The 25,848-nt window shown below is 43.6% G+C and overlaps 3 protein-coding genes across 4 annotated transcripts in view; 1 reads left to right on the top strand and 2 right to left on the bottom strand.

Annotated features, from left to right (window-relative positions):
• LOC119389620 (protein retinal degeneration B) overlaps window positions 1-13,768 on the top strand; it is a 62,938-nt gene extending 49,170 nt beyond the window's left edge. The window contains exons 16-20 of the mRNA XM_037656975.2: window positions 302-561; window positions 2,283-2,432; window positions 3,062-3,245; window positions 4,301-4,429; window positions 5,086-13,768. Coding sequence (XP_037512903.1) covers window positions 302-561; window positions 2,283-2,432; window positions 3,062-3,245; window positions 4,301-4,429; window positions 5,086-5,361 — 999 coding nt within the window. The 3' untranslated portion in view covers window positions 5,362-13,768. The remainder of the gene's footprint in view (window positions 1-301; window positions 562-2,282; window positions 2,433-3,061; window positions 3,246-4,300; window positions 4,430-5,085) is intronic.
• Window positions 1-25,848, bottom strand: part of LOC119389624 (contactin-1a) — a 250,246-nt gene that overhangs the window by 118,689 nt on the left and 105,709 nt on the right. The window lies entirely within an intron of this gene.
• LOC119389621 (G patch domain-containing protein 3) lies at window positions 15,796-22,685 on the bottom strand. The gene is made up of 5 exons (XM_037656976.2): window positions 21,808-22,685; window positions 20,762-20,996; window positions 19,879-19,997; window positions 18,780-18,907; window positions 15,796-16,034 (listed from the first exon to the last, which is right to left on the bottom strand). The coding sequence occupies exons 1-5, from the start codon at window positions 22,678-22,680 to the stop codon at window positions 15,851-15,853; spliced, it is 1,539 nt and encodes a 512-aa protein (XP_037512904.1). The 5' UTR covers window positions 22,681-22,685; the 3' UTR covers window positions 15,796-15,850.

The following is a 25,848-nucleotide window of genomic DNA, read 5'->3' as shown; positions in this document are numbered from 1 at the left end:
GCTGCAAAAACTGTGGTGGATTCCTCCCAGGCTGAAATTGACGTGTGGCATTGAACACAACTGATACCATTTACAAAAGAAAAACGGTAGATAGTAGATTTTTTTGCAGTCTAAATGCAAACTTGCGCAGTGATAGCTGGATGTGCACTTATTATCTGCTGTCAGGCATATGCTCAGCAGCTACAACTTCACTTTGACAAAGCGCATGCTTTCTTTCCTTCAAGAACTAGTAAAGAGCACGCTGTTGGTTCTTCTTGTATGTCGCTTCTGTGACACGTCAGCCTTGGCGATGCCTTTGCAGAACGTGACGTCCAACCACCGGGCCAACGATGTGATCGTGAAGGAGGGTGAACCACAGGTGCTGACGGCACGTTTCATGTATGGACCTCTGGACATGGTGGCTCTGTCGGGTGAAAAGGTGGACGTGCACTTGATGCGTGACAGCGGCCACTGGACGCTGCTGGGCACGCAGTTGACCGACCGCAATGGACGGCTTTCCTTCAGCATGCCCAAGGACCTGGGACTCGGATATGGGCTCTTCCCCGTCAAGGCCATTGTCAGGTGCGCTTCTCTCTGCCCCAAACGAATTGGTGGCCTCGGCGGGATAGTAAAGCACAGATGCACTGTTAAATAACCTGTGCAGCCATGCAAGGCACAACCAATTAGGGGATGCCAATCTGCATCTGTCATGTGGTCAGGAAACGGAAAGGAGGGAGAAACAAAGGGAGGTTTGGTGTATTGGTACAGTTAAACCTTGTTATAATGAGATGGGTTATAGTGAAGTAATGGATATAACGAGCAAATCGTAATTCCCCTTGAAAGTTCCCGTAGAAACCAGTGTATTTAAAGCCTCGTCTTATCGAGGTAAAATTTGTCTGGTACTGGATATAACAAAAAATTTTTGTTAGGAAACAATATTTTGAGCCAATGTTACGACAGTGTGCAACGTGGATTTGAGGCGGTGTGCAACATGACAACTGCATTTAGTAGTTCAAAACTCTCGCCAAGCATCTTCCGAGTTAAACACGAGTTATGTATACTATTGAACAACAATAATGTAGGTGGGTGACTTTTATAGCAGAGCTGTTATGGTCAAGGTTTGCCGTGTGTCGTAGATAGAAAGTTATCATCGTCATGAACCGGCATGCGCTCAGTGACCGCCCAAGCATTCTGTACACATGGTTAGCAAGAGAAGCTGAAACGTGCCCGCCAGCTCTGTGTGCTCGACTTGATGCAGGCTGCGCTAATTTTTCTTTTTTATGTCCGGAATGCGGTTGTGTTGTATACTGACGTGGGGCAAGATATTATTTCGCCCGCTATTCGTTTTGGGTAAGTACAGTGCAGTAAATTCCCGCTGCGGCTATAACGAAATACTGGTATAACGAGCAAATTGCGGCAGGCACCCCTTCAATTTCGGTATAACGAGGTTTAACTGTAGTAGGGCAGAACAGATGGTGGCACTAATTTTGGGGTTTTTTAAAGAAGAAAATTGGCATACTGACTGTTGTGGTTGCGTCAGCATTGTGTTACTTCAGGACATTGAGAGCTCCATGAATAGATATGTTGTGGTACTTCAGTGACCTGAGAAAAAAAAAAACGTCCCAAATGGTGTTGCACTACCAAAATGCTCAATGCCTGGTAGTCAGTCTGCTCGTACCCGTTTTATAATCTGCTAGGCGTTCTGCGATTAGGCTTGAAGGAGATTCCTCTAGCAGGTGCACCGGGCACCCAACTTACAAGGCATTGAGGACTGTCCCGCATTTTGAGTGAGTGAGCGCTTGTGTGTGTACTTTTCCTTCTTCTTGTGTCGTTGTTTCAGGGCTCTTCAAAAATCTATGAAATCATTTTCTTCACAAAAGTTAAGAGTGCTTCTCCAAAACTTAGCAGAGCTTACAAGTTACTACCATTCTTGACATTTATAAAGGTTCAAATATGTGACGATATCTTTTCAAGGAGCCTATTTTAGAAGCAAGTTTTGTAAAATACAATGCTTCATGTGTTGGGATCAATAGTCAAGGTTTCTTTGTTTTTGAATAGACCCACCTTAATTTGCATGCCTTAGTCAAGGCATGCGAACTGTTCTAACTTATTGATATGTGATTCTGGCAAGGTGCTCTTCCTGTGTTGCTTGCAGCATTGCTTTCCAATGACATGTTTAATTTTGTTCATTTATACCACTGTTTGGCTGTTGACTCGTCTAGAAGGCTTTGGTCTTCACAAAACTGCGATACTCAAGCACTACAAGGAAGTCCAGCTGACTTGCAGTCATATTTACATTGCAGAGGTGACCACACATCCATCGACTTCTTTCTTGCTATTGTGCCTCCGAAGACTGAGTGTGTCGTGTTCAGTATCGATGGGTCTTTCACGGCCAGCGTCTCAGTCTCTGGTCGAGATCCCAAAGTCAGAGCTGGAGCTGTTGATGTAGTCAGGTAAGCCTTGTTGGTTTGCTAACGAACAAAGCGCACCTTGAAGAGAGTCTTGTAAGCTGTAGTCCATACCTAGATGTTCTGTGCTCACTAAGAGTATTTTACAAGGGTTGACAGGGATTGCATCATAAAAGCACCGTTGATGAGTGTCATTGACCTTGTAGCCCTCTATAACAGCCTGCGAAGTTGGAACTTCACAAAACTTTTCACAAAAGTTTTTCAACTTTAGCTAGTCAGGGGCGTAGCCAGAAATATTTAGCAGGAGGGGGAGGGGGGGGTTCAGTCACCCTGTATGTATGTTTATGCATATGTTTGTATGTGTGCATGTAATATACACATACAAAAATTGAAAAATTTTGGGTTGGGAGCTTGAAACCGCCTTGGCTATGCTAGTGCAGCAAGCAGAGTTACCACACAAAATGGGCACTTTTTCTCTTCTTTCATCGCCCCACACTTCGGAGAAGGGAAAGATGGAAAGAATAGCAGAGGAATAAAGCAAACAAGGTGCTCATGGAAAACCACAAAAGCTGCCTATGGAATGCTTGACTTCAACAGAATTTCGTTTGGTATCATCTCAATGCTTCACCTTCTCTCGTCGTACATTCTCTTGCGCTCTGTGCACCATGTTGCAGGCACTGGCAGGAGCTGGGCTACCTGATCATTTACATCACGGGGCGGCCCGACATGCAACAGCAGCGGGTGGTCTCCTGGCTCGCCCAGCACAACTTTCCCCACGGCCTTGTCTCTTTTGCCGAGGGACTCTCCACCGAACCACTCAGGCACAAGCTCAGCTACCTACGACACCTGCAAACACACGTGAGTTGGTGCTGCCGTCCTTGCTGACGCCCTTCAACGGAATCCACCTTAATTTCTCATGGCGACACGGTGCATGCGCCCTTCCCCTGGTGAAAAAGTCGCGAAACGCTGTGGTAGGGTCTCCAATCTCGGAGGCTTTTGTTCTGCCGAGTCTGGTTGTCCCAGATCATTACGCGGAGCTCCCCCCCCCCCTACCAATACGGCAGGGGGCAGCTCAGGAAAATGAAAAAGGTGGACTCTGTTACCAATCCAAACCTTCCGGTGTGTTCTGAGAGAATATGGGGTCTATGATATCAGAAATGAAGCGCTACAATGTTTAAAGTGTGGTTGCTTGCACTAAAGATTATGCTGTCATAGAGGCCGTTTACAGTGCTTTGCGAGATTATTACTCTATGGAACGATTCTGTGTTAAAATATGATGAAAAAAATGGACAGTGAAATCAGAGAAAGTGCAGGCATAATTAGTGTTTAACTGTTATTTAAAAATGTATATTAAGGAAAATGAAAGTGGTTTATGAGACAACCTGCCTCAGAATAAAGCCAAAACCACATATTCCGCTATATGCATGCAGCCATGAGTGGTGTTGGCTAACATTCATAGGGCCGACCACATAAAGTACTCACGGATTGAAATGCAAAAATTTAGGGCTATGTAATGCTCATACTTTCATTTCCATTACCTTCAGTTCATGTCATATTGGCATAATTTTGACTTGAGCACTTAGATCAGAGCCAACCTTACCTTTAACAGCCGTATTTGCAGCGACATGATGTGATTATCATGAGCAATCGCTCATTGCAGTTGTTACACTAAAAAAAAGTATGTTGTGTTTCAATCCATGAGTACACTTGCATAAATACTCAACAAATTGAATGACAGCATGGGTACCATGGTAGCTCAAATGGTAAGACACTGATATGTGTTATTAATAATTATTCCTCTTGCACAATTTGTGTTAACACTGTTTTTTGGCTGAATATTCGACTTTTGCTATAGTCAGTAAAGATTGTAACCCCCCCTCTCCCCCCCCCCCCTCTTTTTTTTATCACCGCAGGCAGAGATCGTCTATCACGCTGCTTATGGCTCTGCCAAGGACATCGCAGTCTACACTGCGCTTGGCATGACAAAAGAGCAGATCTTTATTGTTGGAAAAGTTTCCAAGAAACAACATTCCCTAGCCACGGTAAGGATCTCTCTGTTTCTCAGCGGAACAGAAATCAGGAGTAGAATTGATCGCTTGAGTATAGTAGTATAGAGTAACTTCATCATCAGATTGATAAACACGTCATAAAGAACATACTTGGACAACAACGCAGGTAGTAACTTCTAACAGACACAGGTGTGTAAATATATGCACAGAGCAGTCGTGGTATCATTAGCCATTGACTGTAGTAACATTGGCATGCTGTACCGCTCCAGTGTTGCTTTCTGCATATGTTACCTATTTGTGTGCCACATTACTGCATTTGTGCCCTGAAGAGCTCAGTTGGAAGTAACCGCTCATGCTGTCACTTATGTTCCTTGTTGTATATTCATCCTTCTGGGAGATGTTTAGCAAACACCAGCTAGACCAAAAAGAAGAATCTTGGCATTGTTTCCGCTGTTCTAATGATTCAGTATAAATAGTAAATTTGGCGCCAGAAACATGACCACGCAGGAGCACAAGGAACACATAGTAGACAGGATGGGCGCCCGTCTATGTGTTCTGTCTGTGTGTTCTTATGTTCCTGCGTCCTCGTGTTTTTTTGGCGCCAAGTTTACCATACATACTGAACATGCACCAACTAACCCGACAGCGGGTACTACTAGAGAGAGCTCTAATAATTTTTTGCATTGCAGGTACTCTACGAAGGGTACGCACTTCACCTAACGGATTTGAAGAGTCCCGGCCTGCCGCTTTGCCGGCCGGCCCAGGGCAATGCCCGCATGGTTCTGTCACGCGGATGCTTTGGGCTGCCTGGCCAGGGTCTCTCTGGTCCAGCTGGTGCTCTGAGGCGACGGCGCTCAGCCAAGCGAACAACTTCTTACCCGCTGTCGGCCTCACCAGCATCCCCCGGCCCTTCCTCCACCTCCGGTGGGGGCCTCAAGACTGGCTCCGGCAGCAGTAAAGTGTGAGCGCGTTTTGTCGCCGCGATTCGCGGCCCACGGCATCTTCCTCATCACTTCATCTCCGTAGGTTTAAGTGGGACCTCACTTTTCGTGCACCCAAAGAGTTGTGGCACCTCTTGGGCTAGGAAGGACGATACCCCGGTGCACAAGACCGTCACCCAACATGTCACATCACCGCACCGCCACGGTTGTTTTGCCTTTCCACACGAGCGACATCTGTAGGGTTCACCATCGCCTTTTCGAAAGAATCTTCCCCTGTTTCAGAAGAAAAATGAGTTTGCTTCAATACTTACCACAAAGTGTCACTCCCGTGGAACGACGTCTGCGCTGTTACTTGCTGCGAGTCTGGGAAGCATCACTTGCGACACTTGGCTGTGTAGTTGGACGTTGGTCGGAGAGATTTGTGCGTCAGTTTTTAGTGTGCTAAAAGCTTGCTTTTAAAGTTTTTGATCAGGCAGCTCTAGATAGCAGGACCGGCATAGTTTGAGCTTTGGCTTCTGCAAGCTTTACGGATAGGTGAGATGTACAGTGAAAAAGATGCCTTGCAAGTGAAATGAGCTGTGAGTTGAATGTCGCATTGCCGACTGCGCTGCAACACCAACAGATGACTTTACGCGAACGGAAAAGCGCAGAGTGACGCACGGCAACTGCAACCAACTTCGACGACAAGAAGTGTTGCTGCACTCGGCCATCATGATTCGTTCACCATGTGACAGTTCCTCATTGAGAAGATAAAGGGGTTCAGTGTGACGTGGCACCATTTTTCTGCTAACTGTCGTCAATATTTTCAAGTTAGGAACATTGCACGAACAAAGGTGGCGTGAGACGAGATGCTTACGCATAGCAACAGTTTATTTGTGTGTGTACCGTGCACCGCTTACTTTCTTTTTGTGGCTTTCTCAACGGGCTCGATCCATCTTGACAACAGTGAGCATTGTCACCGTTCCTGTTTCATGACGTCTCAGCGATGCTTCGCCTGCACGAAGATGGCGGGAAGGAACGCATCGCTCTTCAACGTGTGGTATGGAACAAAGGAAGAGGAGAACCCCACCTTCTTCACTGTAGGTTGTGAGATGACCATGGTTCGAAGGCCAAATGCCACAAACAAAAACGCTCTGCGAGCGCTCTACGTGTGATGCCTAGTGGTATATGGTCTCTTTGAAGCTGTGTCGTTGCCTGCATTGGTGTAGTTGGCAGGGATTTTTTTTTTTTTTTTGCAGGAAGGTGCTCAGGTCACACTGTGTTTCTTATCCCCCCCCCGCCCTTCCACGTGTGGCCTACTTTTAGTGCAAAACGTAGTTGATACGTGAGTATGGTTGTTGACCTTTCGAGAATGATTTCTTTTTTCTTACCGCGAGAGGTGTGCATGGTCGAGTGCGGCACGTTGAGTTGAACCTCACTGAGCAGCCTACCTAAGTGTTACGCGTGGAGGATTGTAGAGAGCTTGTTGTACAAGAGGTATGGTATGTATCGGTAGCATTCTTACATGGATTTACGGCTGCCAGCTGTTTCGAAGAAATATTTTCTGTTGTTGGCTGTTACAAAAGTTACCGAAATTTTAGTAATTTAATTACATATAGAGGAAGGTTACTGTAGGTTTTCTTATTGCATCATGCTAGTCATTAATGGCTAAAGAAAAAGAGAGATTCAAGTTAGCATGGGTATAGAAATACGTGTAGAGAATGTTGGCAGGATAGGCTTATCTCCGTGTGCCTGTCAATGCTGTGCGGTAATTGCAAGCGCTAATGGGCAAGATGAATAACCAAGATAGACTTGTCTACTCACTTGAAATGCCCACAGCAAACTCAGATGCTTGTGCGATCAACTTCGGCTGGTACCATGGTCACAGGATTGGGGAAAAAATGAAGCACTTACTATCTCCCAAGGCTTTCTGTATTATACCCTTATGCTCAAATGCTGTTTATTCAGATGCAGCGCTGCGCAATGCCAAATGCCAAGTGTTACAAAGGCACACTTTCTTTGCAGGCCTATTCTAATGTTTCTTATTTTGCATGTTTAACGCCACGAGTTGCTTAGGCAACATGACCTTCATATGCTCTAACCCTAAAAAAAAATATCTAGTCACTGCTTTGAATGAATAAGAGGCTGTTATCCTCATTAATGCATTCTTAACTTCATATGCAGCACTTATTGTTACAACCAAACACGTGCATTTTTTTGTTTTTAATGTTTGCGTACAAAGCATTCATGTTTGCATTGACACATGCGCGCCAGCATACCTTACATGTAATGCGGAAATGATGGGTGTTGGAATATAACAGTGCGGGGGCCAACGTGGAATGGTATTTTCTCATGTGGTATCACCCACATCAGTAAGCACTCGTTGAGTTTGCTGCGTACGAATGCTCATTGTTCACAAATTTCATTTTGTGTCACACTTGGGCTTCACGGCAAGCTATGCAGCATTGTTCGCAGCTTCATAGCAACACACTATCTGTTGCCATGAAGCTGCACTGCTCTTCTGAAGAAAGCAACATCAAGGGCATCATTCTTTTTGATGACTCAGGGTACAAAATAGTTTTCTTCTTTTTTTTCATGTCTGTGGCATGCGGCCAGTGTTGTGCACAGCTTTTTTTTTATATATACACAGATTATTGGACCGTTAAGCGCTAGGTTGCATATGAGAAAATATGGCATTTCTGTTTTTCATAAAGTTAGCCGACTCATCTTTTCACTCTCAAGCTTAATATTAGAAGCCAGGTTTCTCAAGAGACAAATTACAATGACCAATTTTTTTTAGGCCAATTGTGTTTTCAATTTTTGTGCATAAGTATTGCCATGGTCCTAGAAATATGACTGAACCGGTACTACACCATTGCATGTTTTTCAAGGGTTGCCGTAAACACATGAAGTGATTAATTGAGCATTAATGCCAAACAAAATTAACATCTAATTGCTCATTAAGGCAAGCACATCCGAAATAAATTAGTGGCTCGATTGCACTTATTTCTTGGAGGTAGGATTGGTTTATATGTGGCTTGGCCATTAACTTCCTTGGCCTGGCTTTTTACTTGAAAAGTCAAAAGCTTTTATTGGACTCCTGCTCACAACATGTGGGATCTGCAAGTTTCCCATGAACATGGAGATTAACCCTTACTAAAGTACTGTAGTTCCTCACATATAATCCACCCGTGCATAAATAGCCCACACTCCCATCTACACTTCACGAAAAAAATTTGAAAAAAAAAAGATCCCTGCAGATTGTCGTAAAGAGCTTCGAGCTACCTTTTCTGCATAGCTGTGCAGGATTGACGTGAAGCCACCTTGCACACTGAAATTTGCGTATAAATTGCATCTCAACCTTAACTCTGAATTCTCTGTACTTCTCTGCAGGTCATATGCAAGAAAATACAGTATAACGTCTCTAGGTTCGTGTCATTCCTGCACATCGCTGTGTGTCTTTGCATTATAAGCCTTGAAAACGTCAGATTTGTTTCATTTCCTAGGGCTGAAGAACATGGCTGAGAATCTGACTGCGCTCATAGATATTGGAAAACATGCCTGCAGTCGATATTCAGGCTACTGCGAACGCTTGTAGGTACTGTCATCAAATAATGGCACCATCTACATTGTTGCTAGAACTGCAAGCCTGTTTTGAGTAGAAGATTTTACATAGCTCTTCTTGCTGTAGTATGTGCTCAAACATAACTGGATGCGAGTATCTATTCATGCAATATGCCATACTTTATTTTGGAACGCACTTTATGCAGCTAACAGTTAAAGGAAAATTTGTGGTTTCTGGGAACGCTGAACAAGTGGAAGCGTGTTCGCCTTCGACAAAGCCAAAAGACAGCCTTTCTTTGCACCGTAACGGAGTGCTTTCATCTTCGTTGAGGTGTTATGTTTGTTTCTTTGTTGCATTCCTCAAATATTGTTTTAAAATTTTATGTGCTGTCTTTAAATGCAAAAGAAATAAGTCAATGTAGCACTTGTTTTTCGCATCTCACTTTGTTTTTTCACGGTTGTGAATGTAACCCATGGGTGTTTGTTCCTTTCCCGATGCGGGTGTTTATTATGTTGTTTTTTCTGGCTCTTCCTTTTCGCAAAGCTACTACATATTTTGCGTAACAGAACCCTTACGTGCAAGTATTAATAGCAACCTGACTGCCATGACTTTTTAGCTATGCCTTGTGCCACATGTCCAATCAAGAGACCACCATATGTACAGCACTTAATGTTTTATTTTCTTTTTTTTTGTGTTTTTTAAATGTTTTGTTTGAGATCAACCTTGTTTACGCGTTTTAGATTAGTTTATTGTTAACATGATTACAAGGGTCCTAGGGCATCATGAGAAGACTCATGTGCAAGCATAATCTTTGCAAAACTTGAGAGACATTACGATATATTAATTGCTTTTATTTTTTTTTTCGCTTGTTTGATATGTTACCCACAGTCACGAAAGATTACGCAAACAATGAAATGCCGTTTTTGTTTATTCAGCAATGCTGTCATGGAAAATGCCTGGAGCTGTGAATTTATCGTCTTGATTTAATGTACAAGCACTAACATGTTCATCAGTTCATGTAGCTAAGATCACTCCTTTTTTGCTGTTCACCTGCTTGTTAATTGTAAGTGTACTCATGTGCAGTGTGTACGTTGACTCCCTTACACAACTCTCATGGCAGTTCTTTTTTTTTTGCTGGTACAGGGATCCACAACTAAATTTCTAGTATGTTTCTTGCCTCATGGATGGAGTGACTTTAAAGGCACATTCGGGAAGGGTCTATCTTCTCCATTAATCATGATTCCTGTGTTTATTTGTATATAAGCTCGTCACCTACTTTCATCACAGAAAAACGGGGAGCAATTGGGGTGTTGCCGAGGCTGACGTCACAGGGAAAGCTGATATACTACATGTAAGATACAATATCAAGGGAACAGAAAGGCCATTTTGTTACAGTGTTCCAAGAGTGGCAGGACCAGTAGCTAGGGTGATTTGCCTGAAAGTACAGCGATTTATAGGCATGTTTATCTGAAGTGAAAGGAGAAGGGGTGACAAGTGTGGCATCTTTTGAGGGCTTAAGAACTAAACTGCATAGAACAGTTGACTACTATGCTGGGTGGTAAGTATTCAACGTTATAGATATGACTTCAAAAAAAAAAAAAAGACTGAGGAGATAAGTTCTTGTTCTTGCATACCCTTTTTTTTTTCTTAGTTCATCTAGGCTGTAAGCACCTACTGCATACTATATGTATGAGGAGGTGATTATCGTACTATATGATTGAAACCCAAGTTGACCATGACTCTTGGATGGTTCCTCAAAATGGAAACCCAAGAGAATATATTCACTTGAGGACTAATTAACATTCATTCTAAGAGGATAGCAGATAATTGGAAGATTAACAATGTTTAGTTGTTTAGCATTTTCTACGTCTGAGGGACCGAGGCTGCAATGAATGCCCCGATGAGTGGTTCCACCTTCAACGTAGATGCCAGTATCAACTGAAATTTAAGAATGGTCAGTGGCATCGATGCACACGGTAGCATATAGTCACACCTCAATATGAGCCCTTGATCACATCCAGAAGTCAGCGTATCTAATCGGAAGAAACAGATGGAGCAAGCCCCTCTATGAATATTCATGGGAATATTATACTGAATTGTAAATAATACCGCCCCTTATTTACTCACACTACATCAGACATCCGGAAATGAGGACTCTTAATTTTGAAGTAATCTTCGATAATGAAAATTACTTAAACATAAATTTTGAACTTGTTTGTGGCAGATGTGGGTCGCAATATTGTTTGTAAGTGCTTCAGGGTAAATAATGTTCTCCCCTGTCCTAGTTATTGGCACTCGAATGACACATAGGATCAGGGGAAGATGAAGGCTTGAAATGGAGAAGAACGTGAAATTTCACCGGAGCCATAGTTTTAACAAGTCCTTTTTTCAAAATCTTGGATCCAGCAACATTTCCTGTTTAACAATTTTTCACCAGTTAAAGGAAATACTTCCGGAAAAAAAATATTTGGCGGAGGGATATCCTAGGGAATTCGAAACAGCATTAGCTGGCCCCATGTTTGATATCGAAACTCCCCAAATTTATGCTGTGCCCTCGCAATTGTTTGACCTTGTGTTCTTGTTTCCATGGTCATCCTAGTATATTCCTAGCATGCCATATAGATGAACAGGTTGAGACGTGCAATAACGAGCAGCTGCTGCCGTGAAGCCAAAAAGAAAAAGCAATTTCAGTGTTTGGCATATTATTCAAACATACGTAAGACCTTTTTTTTCGTTTTATTGTTACTGAGAACTGCTTTTGCTTGGGACTGCTTCCTCCAGTAGATAAATCCAAATTCATCCTATTGCATTGATTCGGGACAAAGTGGGCTCTTGAACACACTCCGAGATTTTGTTATGCTATACACCAATATGTTAGGGACACATTGAAAGCGGCGCTGTAGAAAATGCCACCTCAGTTTCTTGACTGTATATTTTCTTTAAGTGCATGTCTGAATTACGTGTCTTCCTTTGTCGGTGTTTTTATAAGTTTCTTTTTTTTAACCTTGCCTTGTCTTCTGCGTTAGATGCTCTTTAGATGCTCAAATGATATTGTGATATGATGTTACGATGCCTTTCCTGTTTGCTTCAGTACCAACAACCCATGACGAGCCACTGTTGAGTAATGTTCCCTTGACACTTATGGCTGAACTGTCGTAATTACAAAACCACTGTCTAATACAGTCAAACCTTGTTGATAACAGCTTTGCCTCCAACACGAGTACTGTTGTAAATTATATATGTTGCAAGCACACATTGGTTGCATGCTGATGTTGGTAAGAAACAGTTCAGATTTACTTTGTTGTATCTGCTAATATGTTAAATCTGCATTTGCTATGCTGAGGTTAACTGCATTGCAATAAGTTAACTACAGATAACTACATTGAGATAACAGGAGGCTGTCACATACAGAGCAAGGTCTGCAGCTTTGTTAGCGATAACTTTGTCTAGCTAGAGCACAAGAAATTTGCATTTTGACTTTTGCGCCTGTCACCACACGCTGCATGGAATCAATAGTTTGATGTTTATTTAGATATGTTTTCATTGCCCAGACCACATGGGAAATAATTACAGGGTCTACTTTGTGGTCATGGATGAATGTGCAGAAAGATTACAAAAATATGCTCATTGCCTCTGCAATGTACTAATGGTGGGTAATGCAGTGCTTCCTTGCGATGCAGCGTCTGTCTTACGAAATAGTGTGGCATTTACCTCATAATGACCACTGAGGAACTGATGTGAATGTTGTCGGCTCTTCACTTCGCATGTCTAATGAATCGCTTTTGTTGATTAGTTTGCTTTTGACAGGCCTAGAGCAAAAGTGGCTTAAGTGGTGGGCATTACTGTCTATAGAGCTACCGGTCATGTATAGAACTCAAGGATAGAACTTATATGTTCTCTTTGTTGGTCTACGTGTGGTTGGCTTCAGCGATGCGGTATTGTCAAGCACACGTTCGCGTTGATTGGTCGGCATTCTAAATGTTGCTGCAGTTGCCTAAACGACATCTTATCCCCCCCCAGAATGACCCAAGAATGTTACTGGTTAGGCGAGTTGGATCTTTTAGACTGCTCGGTTAAAGGTATGGTGAGAATTTATGGTTTGGTCCACAAGACAGTCTTGTTACGTGTAGGAAACAATGAGGACAATCGCGTAGTGAAGTAAAGCAGACTGTGTGTAAAGCTGCTTTATTTACAGGACTGTCGCTATGTCTCAAATTGTATTCAGTATTACATGTGTTGCCTCTTTCGATTAAATCAGTAACCTGTTGCCAGTGGATATTCATGTGGGGAGAGTTGCTGAAGCTGCCTGTGCAGCTACCTGTGAGGCTGCTCTATCTCAATTGTTATTAGAATGAGGCTAATCGTGAGCAAATAAGTATGCAACGTGTCTTAGATACACTGATAAAAGGCACCAATTTAGATTGCAGCATAATACGGTACTATTAGTGTGCCACAATTAGCACTAGGCAGAAAAATTAGTGCGCATGGATCTTAAAGGTGCTTCGGCGGTATGGTGCAATATACACTGTAGCCACCACTGGTAGCTCATAATTGTACTAGCACGCTCGTAGGAGTACTAGCCAATCGATGCTGCGGCTGCAAGGGCATGTACAAATAGCTGCACACTGTTCAGTATGCACGCCGTGATGGCGACATCTATGGAAGCGCCACGGTTACTCGTAGCACAGGGTGGTCTCCAAGTTGACGTGACGAGTGTGTTGAGCGTTCTGACGTTCGACAACCCTCATCGCTCTGAGTGACTTGCCGTCTCTAGCGCCAGATTCTCGTGCTGGCTTTCTAACAAGGTATCTTTGTTCTGTGCTGTGTTAATCTGTTAGTGTCGAAGCTGTTACCCGTCGATTTCACTAAGGTCATTCCCAAAAATTTCCGCGTATGTCTTCGTCGGTCGTTTTGCACAATGCAGGTCAGCGTAGCGTACCGCTGTGGCTTATGACGGTAGACACGAACAAAATGCTTGAAGTGCCCACTCCGCTAGTCCAAGGACATCGGCTTGGCAGGGTTGCCAGGCACAGATGACCTTCATAGTCTATTATAGCCCTTAGGCATGAACACACCATGTGCTGATGGTTATACCCTTCATCGATGTTGCACTGCTCTGATGTTTCTAGACACGGCATCTAACTGTACATATATATAAATATCATAGCAAGTCACTACCTGTGTGATTAGCAAAAGAGACCTAGCTTTCTTTCCATTACAATTGCCAACTAATATTTTGCATAGTTGTTTTCTTTAATTGAAGTTGTACTTTGTCATTTAAGTCCAATTAATTTATGACACAATTAATACAATTGCCATTTCTGTTCTATGAGAACTGCTGTCATCTGAAATCACACGTGCACCCGAGACTGTAATGTCTATCAGTTCCCAAGTAGACAGTCACGTGTATGTATGTGGAATGCTTGAACAAGCGCTGTCAAAGAATTCAGAAACTTTGAACACGACTTTTACTTTTATCATGTGTTCCGAATGTGTTCCAGCACGACTGTGTTCCTCTTTAATAACGGAAGTGTTTCAATGTTGGTGCGTGTAATTGTTGTGAAACCACCTGTTGTCCCTTGTACCTCCACCCTTTCTTTTTTGTTCACTGCTGATCCATGTCCCTGACATGTATACTAAATTAAATGACTCTTGCCATAAATGCGAGTTAACGTTTGCCTCAGCTTGCCAAGTGTTAAATTTGTTGCACAAGTGATTGTTTGATGTCTAGTCTCATTCACCAGGCAACTGCATAATGACTTGCGATGATTCTTCAGGTAGCCACTATACTTCAGGTCTGATGATGCAGAATGATTTTATGGAAAGCAAAAAGAAAAAAATGGAAGCGCAAAGGAACGCTACCTATGGTTAACCTACTTTTGCTGATGACAAAGGTATCACTGGTTGACATGCGTACAAAGAAAGAATTTTGATGGATACAACTAAATGATGAGCAAAAAAGTTATTGTGTTGCTTGGTTAAACTAAAGCTGGCATTCACGAAGCCACGTTTCTCCACTGAAGCATAGTTCTAGCTTTTTCCTGTGCCTGAGGCAACACTGCAGTCTTAAACTTGTAAATTCGTTGCCTTAATGTTTCCAAATTGCCACTTTTGGTTATTCTGTATTCTTTTTCACAGCTTGTCGTATCACCTTTTCTTCCTCCTCAAAAGCTTCAGCCATGCTCGTGCAACATGCACGAGCATGGCTTAAGAGCAACCGCAAGCCATCGTTGAATCAAAATTGTTGGAGGTGTAAAAGATTTGCTGTTTCAAAAGCTGCTGCAGCAGCGCCCTGTTGCACTGTACGCTGCTGGCTGTGTAGCAATTTTAAGAACACTGCTGCCTTCAGACGTGACCGCATGTCTCTGTGCATCACATGTCTGCCTGGGCACCATTTGTTGCATCCTCCTTGACACATGATCACTTGAAGGACCGTGTCCTTCCTAGAGCGCTTGTGGTGAAGTACGGAGGAGGACATTATCCTAATGTCTTGTCTGTCTGTGCATGTCACGCTTTCCCTTCTCACGTGCATAATTAACTCTGTGTGTGTGTGTGTGTAGATCACCAAACAAGGAGGGAAGTAGGGGGGAGGAAGTCTGCCCTCTCTCACTGCACTCGATGCCAGTGTCGCGTGTTTTGACATTGCACAGTTGGGCTCCAGTGTTTTTTTCCCTCCCCCTTCCCGTGTTGCATAGGCACGATTTGCTGTCAGCAGTGGGAAAGATGATGAAAGTTTAATTTTTTATTTACAAAAATAAAAAAGTGAGAGACGTGTCTACTAGAGATTTTCTCTTGCATTGTGTTTACTGTGCGACTGAAATGCGGTTTGTTAGGCAACACCAGGGCTTAGTGTCTGGGTGTTCTGGGGGGTGCTCCATTGAAATGAAGAAAACGACAACAAGCACTGAATAAACTACACTTTTATACACATAATGTACACAGAATATTTACACTTAAAGAGTTCAGTCTTCACTGTTGACCCTTCACAAATGATTTGCGAAAGTGCAGATAAGTGGTGTTGTGCGAGCGCAGCAAAGGATCCGGTGGGTCCGTCTCCCGAGGCCGGTCGTACACTGTTGAGATGAACGCTTCGCCTCGGTTGCGCTTTCGCTTGCTTTTCGAGAACTTTCGTACCAGCTTTTCGCCCCGGAAACTGTAAAAGTAAAGGGAATAGATTTAGTCTCATAATTTATTTATTTATTTATTTGGTGAACATTTCTTGCGGAAAGCTCGTAATTGACGCAAGCATCCTCTGGCGTTTGCTAAAAGCAAAGGGGTTCCGTATTCGCGCCGCTTCAAAACCTTATTCATCGGGTGTAAGAAACATATTTTTGATGCTGCTTCTAACGGAGTCAAGGAAATCATACAGCAGCTACCCCGTGTAAACAGAAAAATACCGAAGTGCCGTATTGCTCCATAAACCGTGTGTCACTTTTGGTAATCTATGCTAACGTACGCAGCTTTCTTCCGAAGCGCAACTTGGTATCAAGCAGAGCGTCACCAACCAGTCGCGATATACTGTTACTGACTGAGACATGGCTGAGTAGAGATGTCACTGATGGCAAAGCTTTAACAGAATTGCCCATTTTCTGCCTTTATCGAAAAGACCGTGCAGGAACTCGTGGTGGTGGCGTACTAATAGCGCTACATGAGCATCTACCATGCTCGCCAATAAGCATTTCATCAATGAGCCTGGAGATATTATGGATACTAATCCATACCTCTCCAAAAAAAAGTTATACTCGGTGTTTGCTACAGGCCCCCTAGTGCCTGATTTCTGTTATCAGCTTAATGACATCGTAAACAATCTAGTGACAGAGCACCCCACCGCGCAGATCCTCCTCTTTGGTGATTTTAATTTCCCACAAAAAGACTGGTGTAACCTACAATCATCTTCAGCGCCAGGGGACACCGAGACGCGGAATTTTGACGATTTTTGCCTTAACTTCAATCTTTCTCATCGAGTAACAGAACCTACCTGGGTAACCAAACAAGCTGCTAACGTTCTTATCTTGTACTAATTTCCCTGACAGCCTTTCATCCGTTAGCCGTTCACCTGAAATCAGTGATCACAAACTCATCCATGCCATGTTCTCATTCACTCAGCCAACACGAAATACGTTCGACAAAACAATACGTCTCTATGCCAAAGGTAATTATGAAGAGATTAACGAAGCCATGGCTTCATTCTTGCCCGTATTTCAGTAAACTTTTCATGACCATTTCGTAGATAGCAACTGGACGCGCTTCAAAAATAAACTAACTGAACTAACAAACAGATTTATTTTGAAAATCACTTCTGCAAGGCCTTTGATAAGGTTCCTCACCAGTGCCAATTACTGAAGCTAAGAAAACTGAACATGTGCAGATGTCTTGAAGTGGATTACTGAATTTTTTTAGTAACCACACCCAATTCGTAATTATAATCACCTGTCTAACTCGGTACTAGTAACATCTGGCGTTCCTCAAGGATAGGTCCTTGGCCCCTTATTATTCTTAATATATATTAATGAGTTATATTCACATGTCTCTTCTAACATTAGAGTGTTTGTGGATGACTGTGTCATTTATCACACTATATACAACACCCACAATAAAAATATTCTCCAGAAAGATATAGATAACATATCTACATGGTGTGATGATTGGTTACTGACCCTAAATGCAAACTGAATGTAAAGTTCATTTTCTCAATGCCATTTTCTCGTAGCACTAATCCCAGAGCTCTTTCTTACAAAATTAAAAGCACGCCTCTCGAAAATGTACATTCGTATAAACATCTAGGAGTCACTCTCTGTAATCATCTGTCCTGGCATGCTCATATTTCTAATATCATATCATCAGCACACTAAACACTAGGTTTTCTTAGGCGTAATCTCCATAAGGCCCCATGAAATGTGAAATTACTCGCCTATCGGTCACTCGTGAGACCAAAGCTGGAATATGCATCTGCCATCTGGAACCCAAATCAGTTGTATCTTATCGACTTAATTGAAGCTGTTCAGAATCGTGTTCATAGATTAACTGACTAAAAATACTCATATAATATCAGCATTTCAGCACTTACGGCAGACTCTGGTTTAGTTCCGCTTTGTGATCGTCGACGTACTTCCAGTCTTGTGCTCTTTCACAAGTTCTTTTACAGCAACCTTAATCAAGCACCATACATTGTACCCGCTGCACGCATTTTTCACCACGCCAGTAATCCGCAGCAGGTCGCACGCCCACGTGCCCGAACTACTCACTTCTCTGCCTCGTTCATCCCATGAACTACCAAAGAATAAAACAGCCTTCCTGCTGACATCGCCACCATTACCTGCCCGTCCTTGTTTCAACGTCGTGTAATTAATCAATATGAAGCCAACTAGTTTGTAAACCACGTGAAAAATTGTAAGCCCACCCCTTATGTAATGTCTCCTTCGGGATGCTCTTAAGGTGAATAAGCTGAACTGAACTAAAAATACCTTACAGGCCCCTAGAGGCATTGCGTTAGAGGGGTAATGCAATAAAATGTTAAAACGTGTACAATAATTGCAAAGCAATAGAAGGGGCACAGATATACACAGAAGTGAGAACAAGAACAAAAATGTTGCAGAAACATATGCGGGAACATACATTAATATTGCGTTAGATGATATACAACAAAACAAACCGAAGAGGCAAGAAAAAATACATTTTGAACCGCGACAGCTCATTATGCAATAAAATTTGACACAGTAAGATACGAATATAATTACGGAATGAATGCGACATAACTTGGCTGTTATGAAAGATTACTTAAACGTAAAATTGCACATAAATAAGGAAAAAGGCAATTCTTATTTACAGCATCTGTTTTCTTAATACGTCGAGGTACGACCGCACGCGTTTGGCCACCTTAATCTTTCGTTCCACTTACCCAAATCCAGACCTGTCCCAAGGGTGTTGTCCAGCATCGTCGATGGGCGTGGCTATGCCTTCCTTGGCACGGCCAACACCTTCGCCTTCACTCCAGCCTTGCTGCTTCAGGATGCGGCTTCCAAAGCCCTAATCACCGAGAGAAAACGTAATGGCGAAAAGAGTTACACACACGGACATTAGACATATACTTTGGTAGCACTGACTGATGGATTAGTTGGTCTCACATTATCGCTACTTTGATTTAGCACAAATTAAACAAACAAAAAAGGACAGATAAAGACAGGCACTATCCCATGCTGTCTTTTGTATTTAAGCACCTGTCCTTGTTTGCCTTGTTCTTTTGTGTTCATTTAATTTGCACTAAATCAACACACTGATGACACAAGCTAGGATTTGCTATCAGTGGCAACCAGTTGCTAAAGGAGGGTTACGGCATGCGTAGCAGTCTCCAAAAAAGAGCTTTAAAAGAAACTTTGTCATCCTTGTGCTACAGAATTAACTTTCTATTAAAAAAGAAAGATCAGACATGAAACATTATAAATTGCAAAAAAAAAAAAATAAAGCAGAGCCTCAGCACTCACTGCTGACAGTCGCAGCAGGAATACATCTAAATGGACTGGTTGGTAGTAATTAAGCCGGGAACAAATAGCGCTAGGTACGGGACGGTGAAAGAACGACAGACAGGGCGCTGAACTAACAAGAACAACAAGGCGCTGAACTAATAACAACTAAGAGGCCACTGAACTGTTCAGCATCCTGTCTGTCGTTCTTTCGCTGTCCCGTGTCTAATGCTGTTTCTTCCCGTCTTAATGACAGCTACGGCATTTTCCCTACTTGAGTTCCTTCCCAACAACTTGTTTCTGGGTCTCAATACTACGACTTGTCACTACTGTCTGATAATGGTCTGACGAAATTAAGAAATTTGCAGGCATATGACACGGGCAAGTGATGATCACATTTAATTAAAAAAAGAAAAAAATCACTGGCACATGCCTTTGACCAGCATTGAACATAAGATTAGGTTGATGATGGGGACTAACAATGATAATAATAATACAGCGTGGCTATAGCACTAGGCAGGAATGCAGTGTACTTGCCTTTGTGTATTTTTCAAAAGAAGCCAGCCTATTCTCGTCGTCCATCTCTTCGGCGGTCTCCCTCAGCCTCTTGAAGTGCAGCATGGACACATAGTCTCTCGCATCCTTGTCTCCCGATTCTGCGAGCAAGTACACCAATGGATTAGGAATGCTTATAGTATGTGAAGTCACCCGTGAACATATTTCAGCATTTTCAGCAATGAAATCGGCTTAAAAGCTTGTTTTCTAGCACTAAATTTTTGCATAAATGATCGATAAAGTTTCAGTCACCAGGGTTCGTAAGTAGGTTAGGTGGCTCATTATCATTACGGCAGAACAGCGTCAACTATAGGACAGTGAAACATCAAGGGCACAGTGCTGTGCCCTGTGTGTTTTACTGTTTCGTAGTTTGCGCTGTTCTCTCGTAATGTTCAATCACCTCTGTGTTTTTAGTGAAGCTTTATAGTATGGAGGACATGAAAGCTACCATAATAGAGAACTCTGACCGGATGCTCATACCAGTAAAAATTTTCGTCATATTTATGAGACAACCAAAATTACAACTGTCTCGAAGATCCTGGCCACGAAATAGGACCTGTAATCACGGTAGTTTTGTGCAACAGTAACCCGCAGTGAACGGAGAAGCTACAGCAGTACAGTTTTACGTAAGCATAAACATAAGGAAAAAGTTAAATAATGGGCTTAAACAAATAATTTTACTGTTGCTAACCAGTCTTGATAGTGTGAGAGTAAATACAGTAGTCGAACTTGATACAACATTATCGCCGTCGACATCATTGCAGACAGGAACGTGCGTAAAAGAGGCCCGGAAAACTACCATCTTCATATAAAGACATTTTTGCACAGGGCCACTTTAGAGCACACCTTGCTAGAGCACACATACCAGGGTTGTAGTAGATGCTCATGTCAACATCCCAGTCGTCTGATGTCTTAGCGTCAAAGTCACCCTCCACTTCGTCCCAGAATTGTGCATCGGTATAGAAGACCAATCCCGAACCACCCTTCTCCCACTGAACTTCGAGTTCCTCTTCGAAAAGACGTTCCCGCGTCCGTTCTTGGTTTGTGACATCGTTATGCAGTGCTTCGTGCCGGTCCCACTCCTCGCACTCTTCGTCATCCTGGAAAGTCGAGAGAAATATGTTTAAGTACAACGGGCTTTGCCACACTACTGGTAGAAGATATCTGCCAAATTCGTAATGACCTGAATTTTTTTTATTAATTTGTTTAAGTGAGACACTGATGTTAAAGAAATTGCTGTAGCACCTTGTCTGGAGGTGCAATGACAGTGCAACTTACAAAACCTATTTTCTATCCCTCTTTTAATCAGTCCGTGTTGTGCAAGCTTGTTGAGTCTTTTATAAGCGTAGCAGTGTTTACCCTTGATTCTATACAAACTAAGGCAATGTATTAATTTCTACCATGCTAAGTGCCTAAACAAAAGCCACTATTGTGTGGCACGAAATCCAAGTGGATCCATGCATGACTTTGCATCTGAGGTAATTACAAAGCGTATATAGTTATATGCCTTAAATTGTGCAGAATTGCTTTCTCCCACCAGTTTGTGTATATCTCGCTACTTGCGTTTTAGTACTAGTTGGTGCTACTATCGGAAATTCGGTTGTGTGTTTTTGCTGTTGATGACTATGGGTTTATGATTCACTCTGGTACTCCTTCCACAGTAGTGAGGAAACACTACTGGGGGGTGTTTGTTTTTTAGGTCTTACGAAATGCAACAACCCTATGTCATTCAGAGGGTGTTTTGGTAGCACAGATAGTTTTGAGTGTGCAGCAGTGACTTCGCAACCTCTGCCACAGACCCGTTAAAAATATGTAGGCAATTAGTCGTAAAGCGCTCGCACCAGTGCGATGCAACGTCAGCGTAACCACGAAAAGTCCAGTCGACCTAGACACTGAACAGCGACCACTTACACTCTCTTCCCGATTCTTCTGCACATCGACGAAGTTCTGCTCTGCCTCAACGTTCAACGAACCATCATCACCGCTCTCCGGTCGGCTCGGGCCGGCATTGGATATAATGGCTCCGGTAGCTGTCCGCACAAGAGGCATTTCCCAGGTAACGGCACCACCTTTCACTTTGTTTTCCCTGCGCCCCAAGCTCCTCGCGGTGTCTCCGTAGTCGAGAGGCACACTTCCGTACAGGCGACGCGATCTCGATCGGGGAAACACGAGTCCGAGTTTCTTGATCAAGTACGGCGGTAACTTGCAGGCTTGAATGAGCCCGAGAAACACTTTCGTCGGCGTACCCACGTTTCCGTTGGGCATCGCGGGAGGCGGACGAAGCTCTATGAGCGTTTTCAAGTCCGCTTCACTCAACACAGCGCCTTCTTCGGCTCTGAGTGCCTTTTGCTCCCCTCGCGTAAGATAGTGCGAAAGAGCTTGCGACTCGTCGTTTCGGACTCGAACCTTCCTTATGAAGCATCGCGTCGGCAGCGTTTGTCCGTCACGTCCTATCCAGTGTTTCTTATCGTACATTCGAAGCAGCTCGCCAACGCGATCGGCTAGGACGCGCACGACGCAGCAAGTCGTCGTTTTACGCGTTGTGGCGGAGACGTCGTCATCCTTACGAAGTCGATCGGACTGGAGGGCTGACGCCGACTTCTTTTGCTGAACTTCGGGACGGTGACGGAAGTGGAAGCAATCAAATCCCGATGTCTCGATGAACTCGGAGAAGAAATTGCGGAGGTCTGCAGAGCGATACAATTTCGGAATGTTGTTGACAATTACGTATGAGACGTTTTTCTCACGATCGCTTTTCGCTTCTTCGTCGCTCACAGCTGCCATCTTTGTCGCTGGCGCTGCTGGCGCCGCGCGGGACCTTACCGGATGCTATGAGCGTCCCCTTTATAACGGGGCGGTGACATGTCTGCCACCAGGCTCGAAGGCGAAAAAAAAAAAAGAGAAAGAAGAAAAAAAACTTCCTTGTTTCATGTTGTCCTAACGCCTTATCTACATTGATTAAATCTATGTTATTATACCAAAAAATATAAATTCACGGTCCATCTCTCTGCCTCTTAAGGCACAATGACCTTTTTTTCCCCAATTATTTATTTTTGTACTTTATCTCTACTTTTCTGCCACCAATACTCTAACCGCGTCTCTTACTTATTTCTATCGCGGACGTGTTCAGCTTTCCATTGTTGTCCCTAAAACCCAAGGCTTCATGTGGACTCGTGCCCACACGTATACCTGGGTGAATATCGCCACATTCAATCAGTACATGTTCCATCGTTTCCTTAGTTCCCCCGCAGCATGTACATTGTTCTTCTTCGTTACTGAATCTCGCTTTATAACTACGCGTTCTAAGGCAGCCCGACCTTGCTTCAAACAGTAAAGCGCTTCCCCTTGAATTATCATAAAACCTTTCCCTCCTTATTTCGTTTTTTCCTTTTCGGTAGTTACTCAGAGCCGGCTTCTTTTCCATCGCTGTCATCCAATAAGTCCTCTCCGCCTCTCTGACCTTCCGCTTAATGCTCCTTGTTGCCATATCGCCCGCACTGCTAGCCGTATATTTACTGGTGAGCCTCCTAGTTCTTTTTCTCCACTGCGTGTCAACGCTTTTTCTATACAAATACCTGAAAACCTTCTCTGCCCATCTACTCTCCTTCATTTTCCTCAGCCTCTCTTCGAATCTCATTTTGCTCTGCGCTTCCCTCACTTCAAAGCCTGTCCATCCCATATCACCCTTTACCGCCTCATTTGTCGTCTTCCCGTGAGCGCCCAACGCGAGGCGGCCCACCGTCCTTTGATTTACATCCATTCCTGATTGCACCTCTGACTTCATGCACACCACTGAGTTCCCAAATGTAAGCCCCGGAACCATCACACCCTTCCACAGCCCTCGAAGCACCTCGTACCTATTGTATCCCCATAAAGCTCTGTGCTTCATAATTGCATCATTCCTCTTTCCCTTTGCTACCGATGCTTTCTCTTGTACCTCCATATATCTATCCCCCTCATTTACCCATACTCCGAGGTACTTGTACTCGCTTACCCTCGGTATTTTTTGGCCCTGTATTAAGACCGTATGGTCTCCGTGATCATTGAATACCATCAATCCACATTTTGTTGCACTAAATCCTAGTCCTAGAGCCTCACACTCCCTTCCGCATATATCTGCCAGTCGCTGTATATCATCTTGACTGTCCGCAAATAAGACAATATCATCAGCATAAAATAGACCTGGAAGCTTCTGCTCATCGCTCCGACCTGTTTGTGTGACAAATTAAATCCAATGTTGCTACCTTCTAGCGCTTTTTCCATCCTCGCCATGTACAGCATGAATAACAGCGGGGACAAAGGGCATCCCTGTCTCAGCCCCTTGCTAATTTCAACGCTGTCCTTGCTACTTATTCCTTCCCATTCTATACAAACTGTATTTTCTCGGTATATTTCCCTCAAAAGCTGTACACAGTCGTCACCTATGCCCACTTCCTTCAATATATCCCACAAAATTTCCTGATTAACGTTGTCATACGCCCCAGTGATATCTAGATAAGCTACGTATAAGGGCCTGTTTTCTATTTTAGATATTTCTATACACTGGGTAAGAACAAACAGATTATCGTCTAACCGCCTGTCGATTCGAAATCCATTCTGAAGCGCGCAAGGGCGCGCTACGCGCTACCGCGCGTAACGCCGTAGCGCGCCCTTGCGGATATTCTCTGCTACTATACGACTATACCGCTCTGCTACCAGTTTACCTATTGGCCTCGAGGATGTTACGGAGTCGCCTCTATCGGACGCGCCTCGATTGCGTGTTAGGCAGGATACCGCCGGCGCGCTCCCCATAGGTTTTGCTGTCGGCGGCTCTACAAAAAACCTCGCGGAAGCCCTTCAGGGCATTTCTGTCAGTACTTTCGAAATGTAACTGTGTTCTTTACTGTCAAATAATCATTTTCGACGAACTGAAAGCACAAGATAGTGTACAGTCGCTGTCTCTTTGCAGAAAGAAAACCGAGCACCCGCTTCACGCTGTCACCGCGTTGGAGACCCCTGAACCGGCTTCTTGCGTGAAAGGTAGTCACTCGCTGAGTGCAACACTATGTGAAATATCCGTTAGAGTAGACTGCCTGTATAACCAAACGGAGCGTAACAGAAAGAAGCTCAAGCTAGCGATCGCACGGGTTCGCGACGACTGACGGTGCCTCTGCATGTATGAGCGTCTGCATGTATGTTCGTCTGATGGTTTCGCTTTTGCTACGAGCGCGTTTTGGCACCGCGCTGTGAATTTTAGGCCGCAAAATATGAGAATTGTGAGTAAACAAACAACTACTGTTGCGCGGTACGCTATCAGAGCAGTTCAAAAACAATTTCCCTACAACTGCGGCTTCCGTGCGCATGGCAACTTTGTGGTCTGCCGTCCCGACGATTCAGTGTTTTTTTTTTCTTTTTCGGTCTAAATTCGGGTACGTTTCAATGTCATTTGACAAGTTGTCTCGCACTGCGTATTGATCGGTCTTCTCAGCGGGCAATGCCGCTGCTTCTGTTTCTTTATTCAGCGCATTCGTTTCGTTGGTGCTCACACAAAACGTGAGCAAATGCGACGCCTTTTTTTAATGCTCCTTATTATCGTTCCGTTTTGCATTCCAGTGAACTTGCCGCTCTCTGTCATCACACAAATTCTACACCAAAGCTTCACCCACTCGAGATTGCTGGTGGAAGGAGAACCAGTCTACGAGACAGAGCATGTAGTAGCATGCGACGCCTAGGAAAATAATGAAAATACAGTAACGTTTGCCGGACTTGTTCTGCAAACGTTCGGCTGTGAACTAGGACCCACATGAACTTGAAATAGCGGTGAATAAAATAGAAGGTATTGCAGCAACCAGCAGCCGCAAAACAGGATAATAATTATTGGCGTGTACCCCAGCAATTTTGGCAACAGTGTCGAGTCTAACGCCAACAGGGTGGCATTCTTTCCCACGTAAATAAATGAGGCTCCAGAAAATA

The sequence above is a fragment of the Rhipicephalus sanguineus genome, chromosome 4 (assembly GCF_013339695.2).
Source record: "Rhipicephalus sanguineus isolate Rsan-2018 chromosome 4, BIME_Rsan_1.4, whole genome shotgun sequence".
Taxonomy (NCBI): domain Eukaryota; kingdom Metazoa; phylum Arthropoda; class Arachnida; order Ixodida; family Ixodidae; genus Rhipicephalus; species Rhipicephalus sanguineus.
Note: the sequence above shows the minus strand (reverse complement) of the source record. Positions and strands in the feature narration are given on the sequence as shown.

What these genes read in the sequence shown, in the direction of transcription:
- LOC119389621 (XM_037656976.2), bottom strand. Translation starts at nt 22,680, where the DNA reads ATGGCAGCTGTGAGCGACGAAGAAGCGAAAAGCGATCGTGAGAAAAAC. An exon ending in AGAAGAATCGGGAAGAGAGT is followed by an intron (nt 20,997 to 21,807) that starts GTAAGTGGTCGC and finishes TCGACTTTCCAG; the next exon opens with GATGACGAAGAGTGCGAGGA. An exon ending in CTTTTGAAAAATACACAAAG is followed by an intron (nt 18,908 to 19,878) that starts GCAAGTACACTG and finishes CTCGGTGATTAG; the next exon opens with GGCTTTGGAAGCCGCATCCT.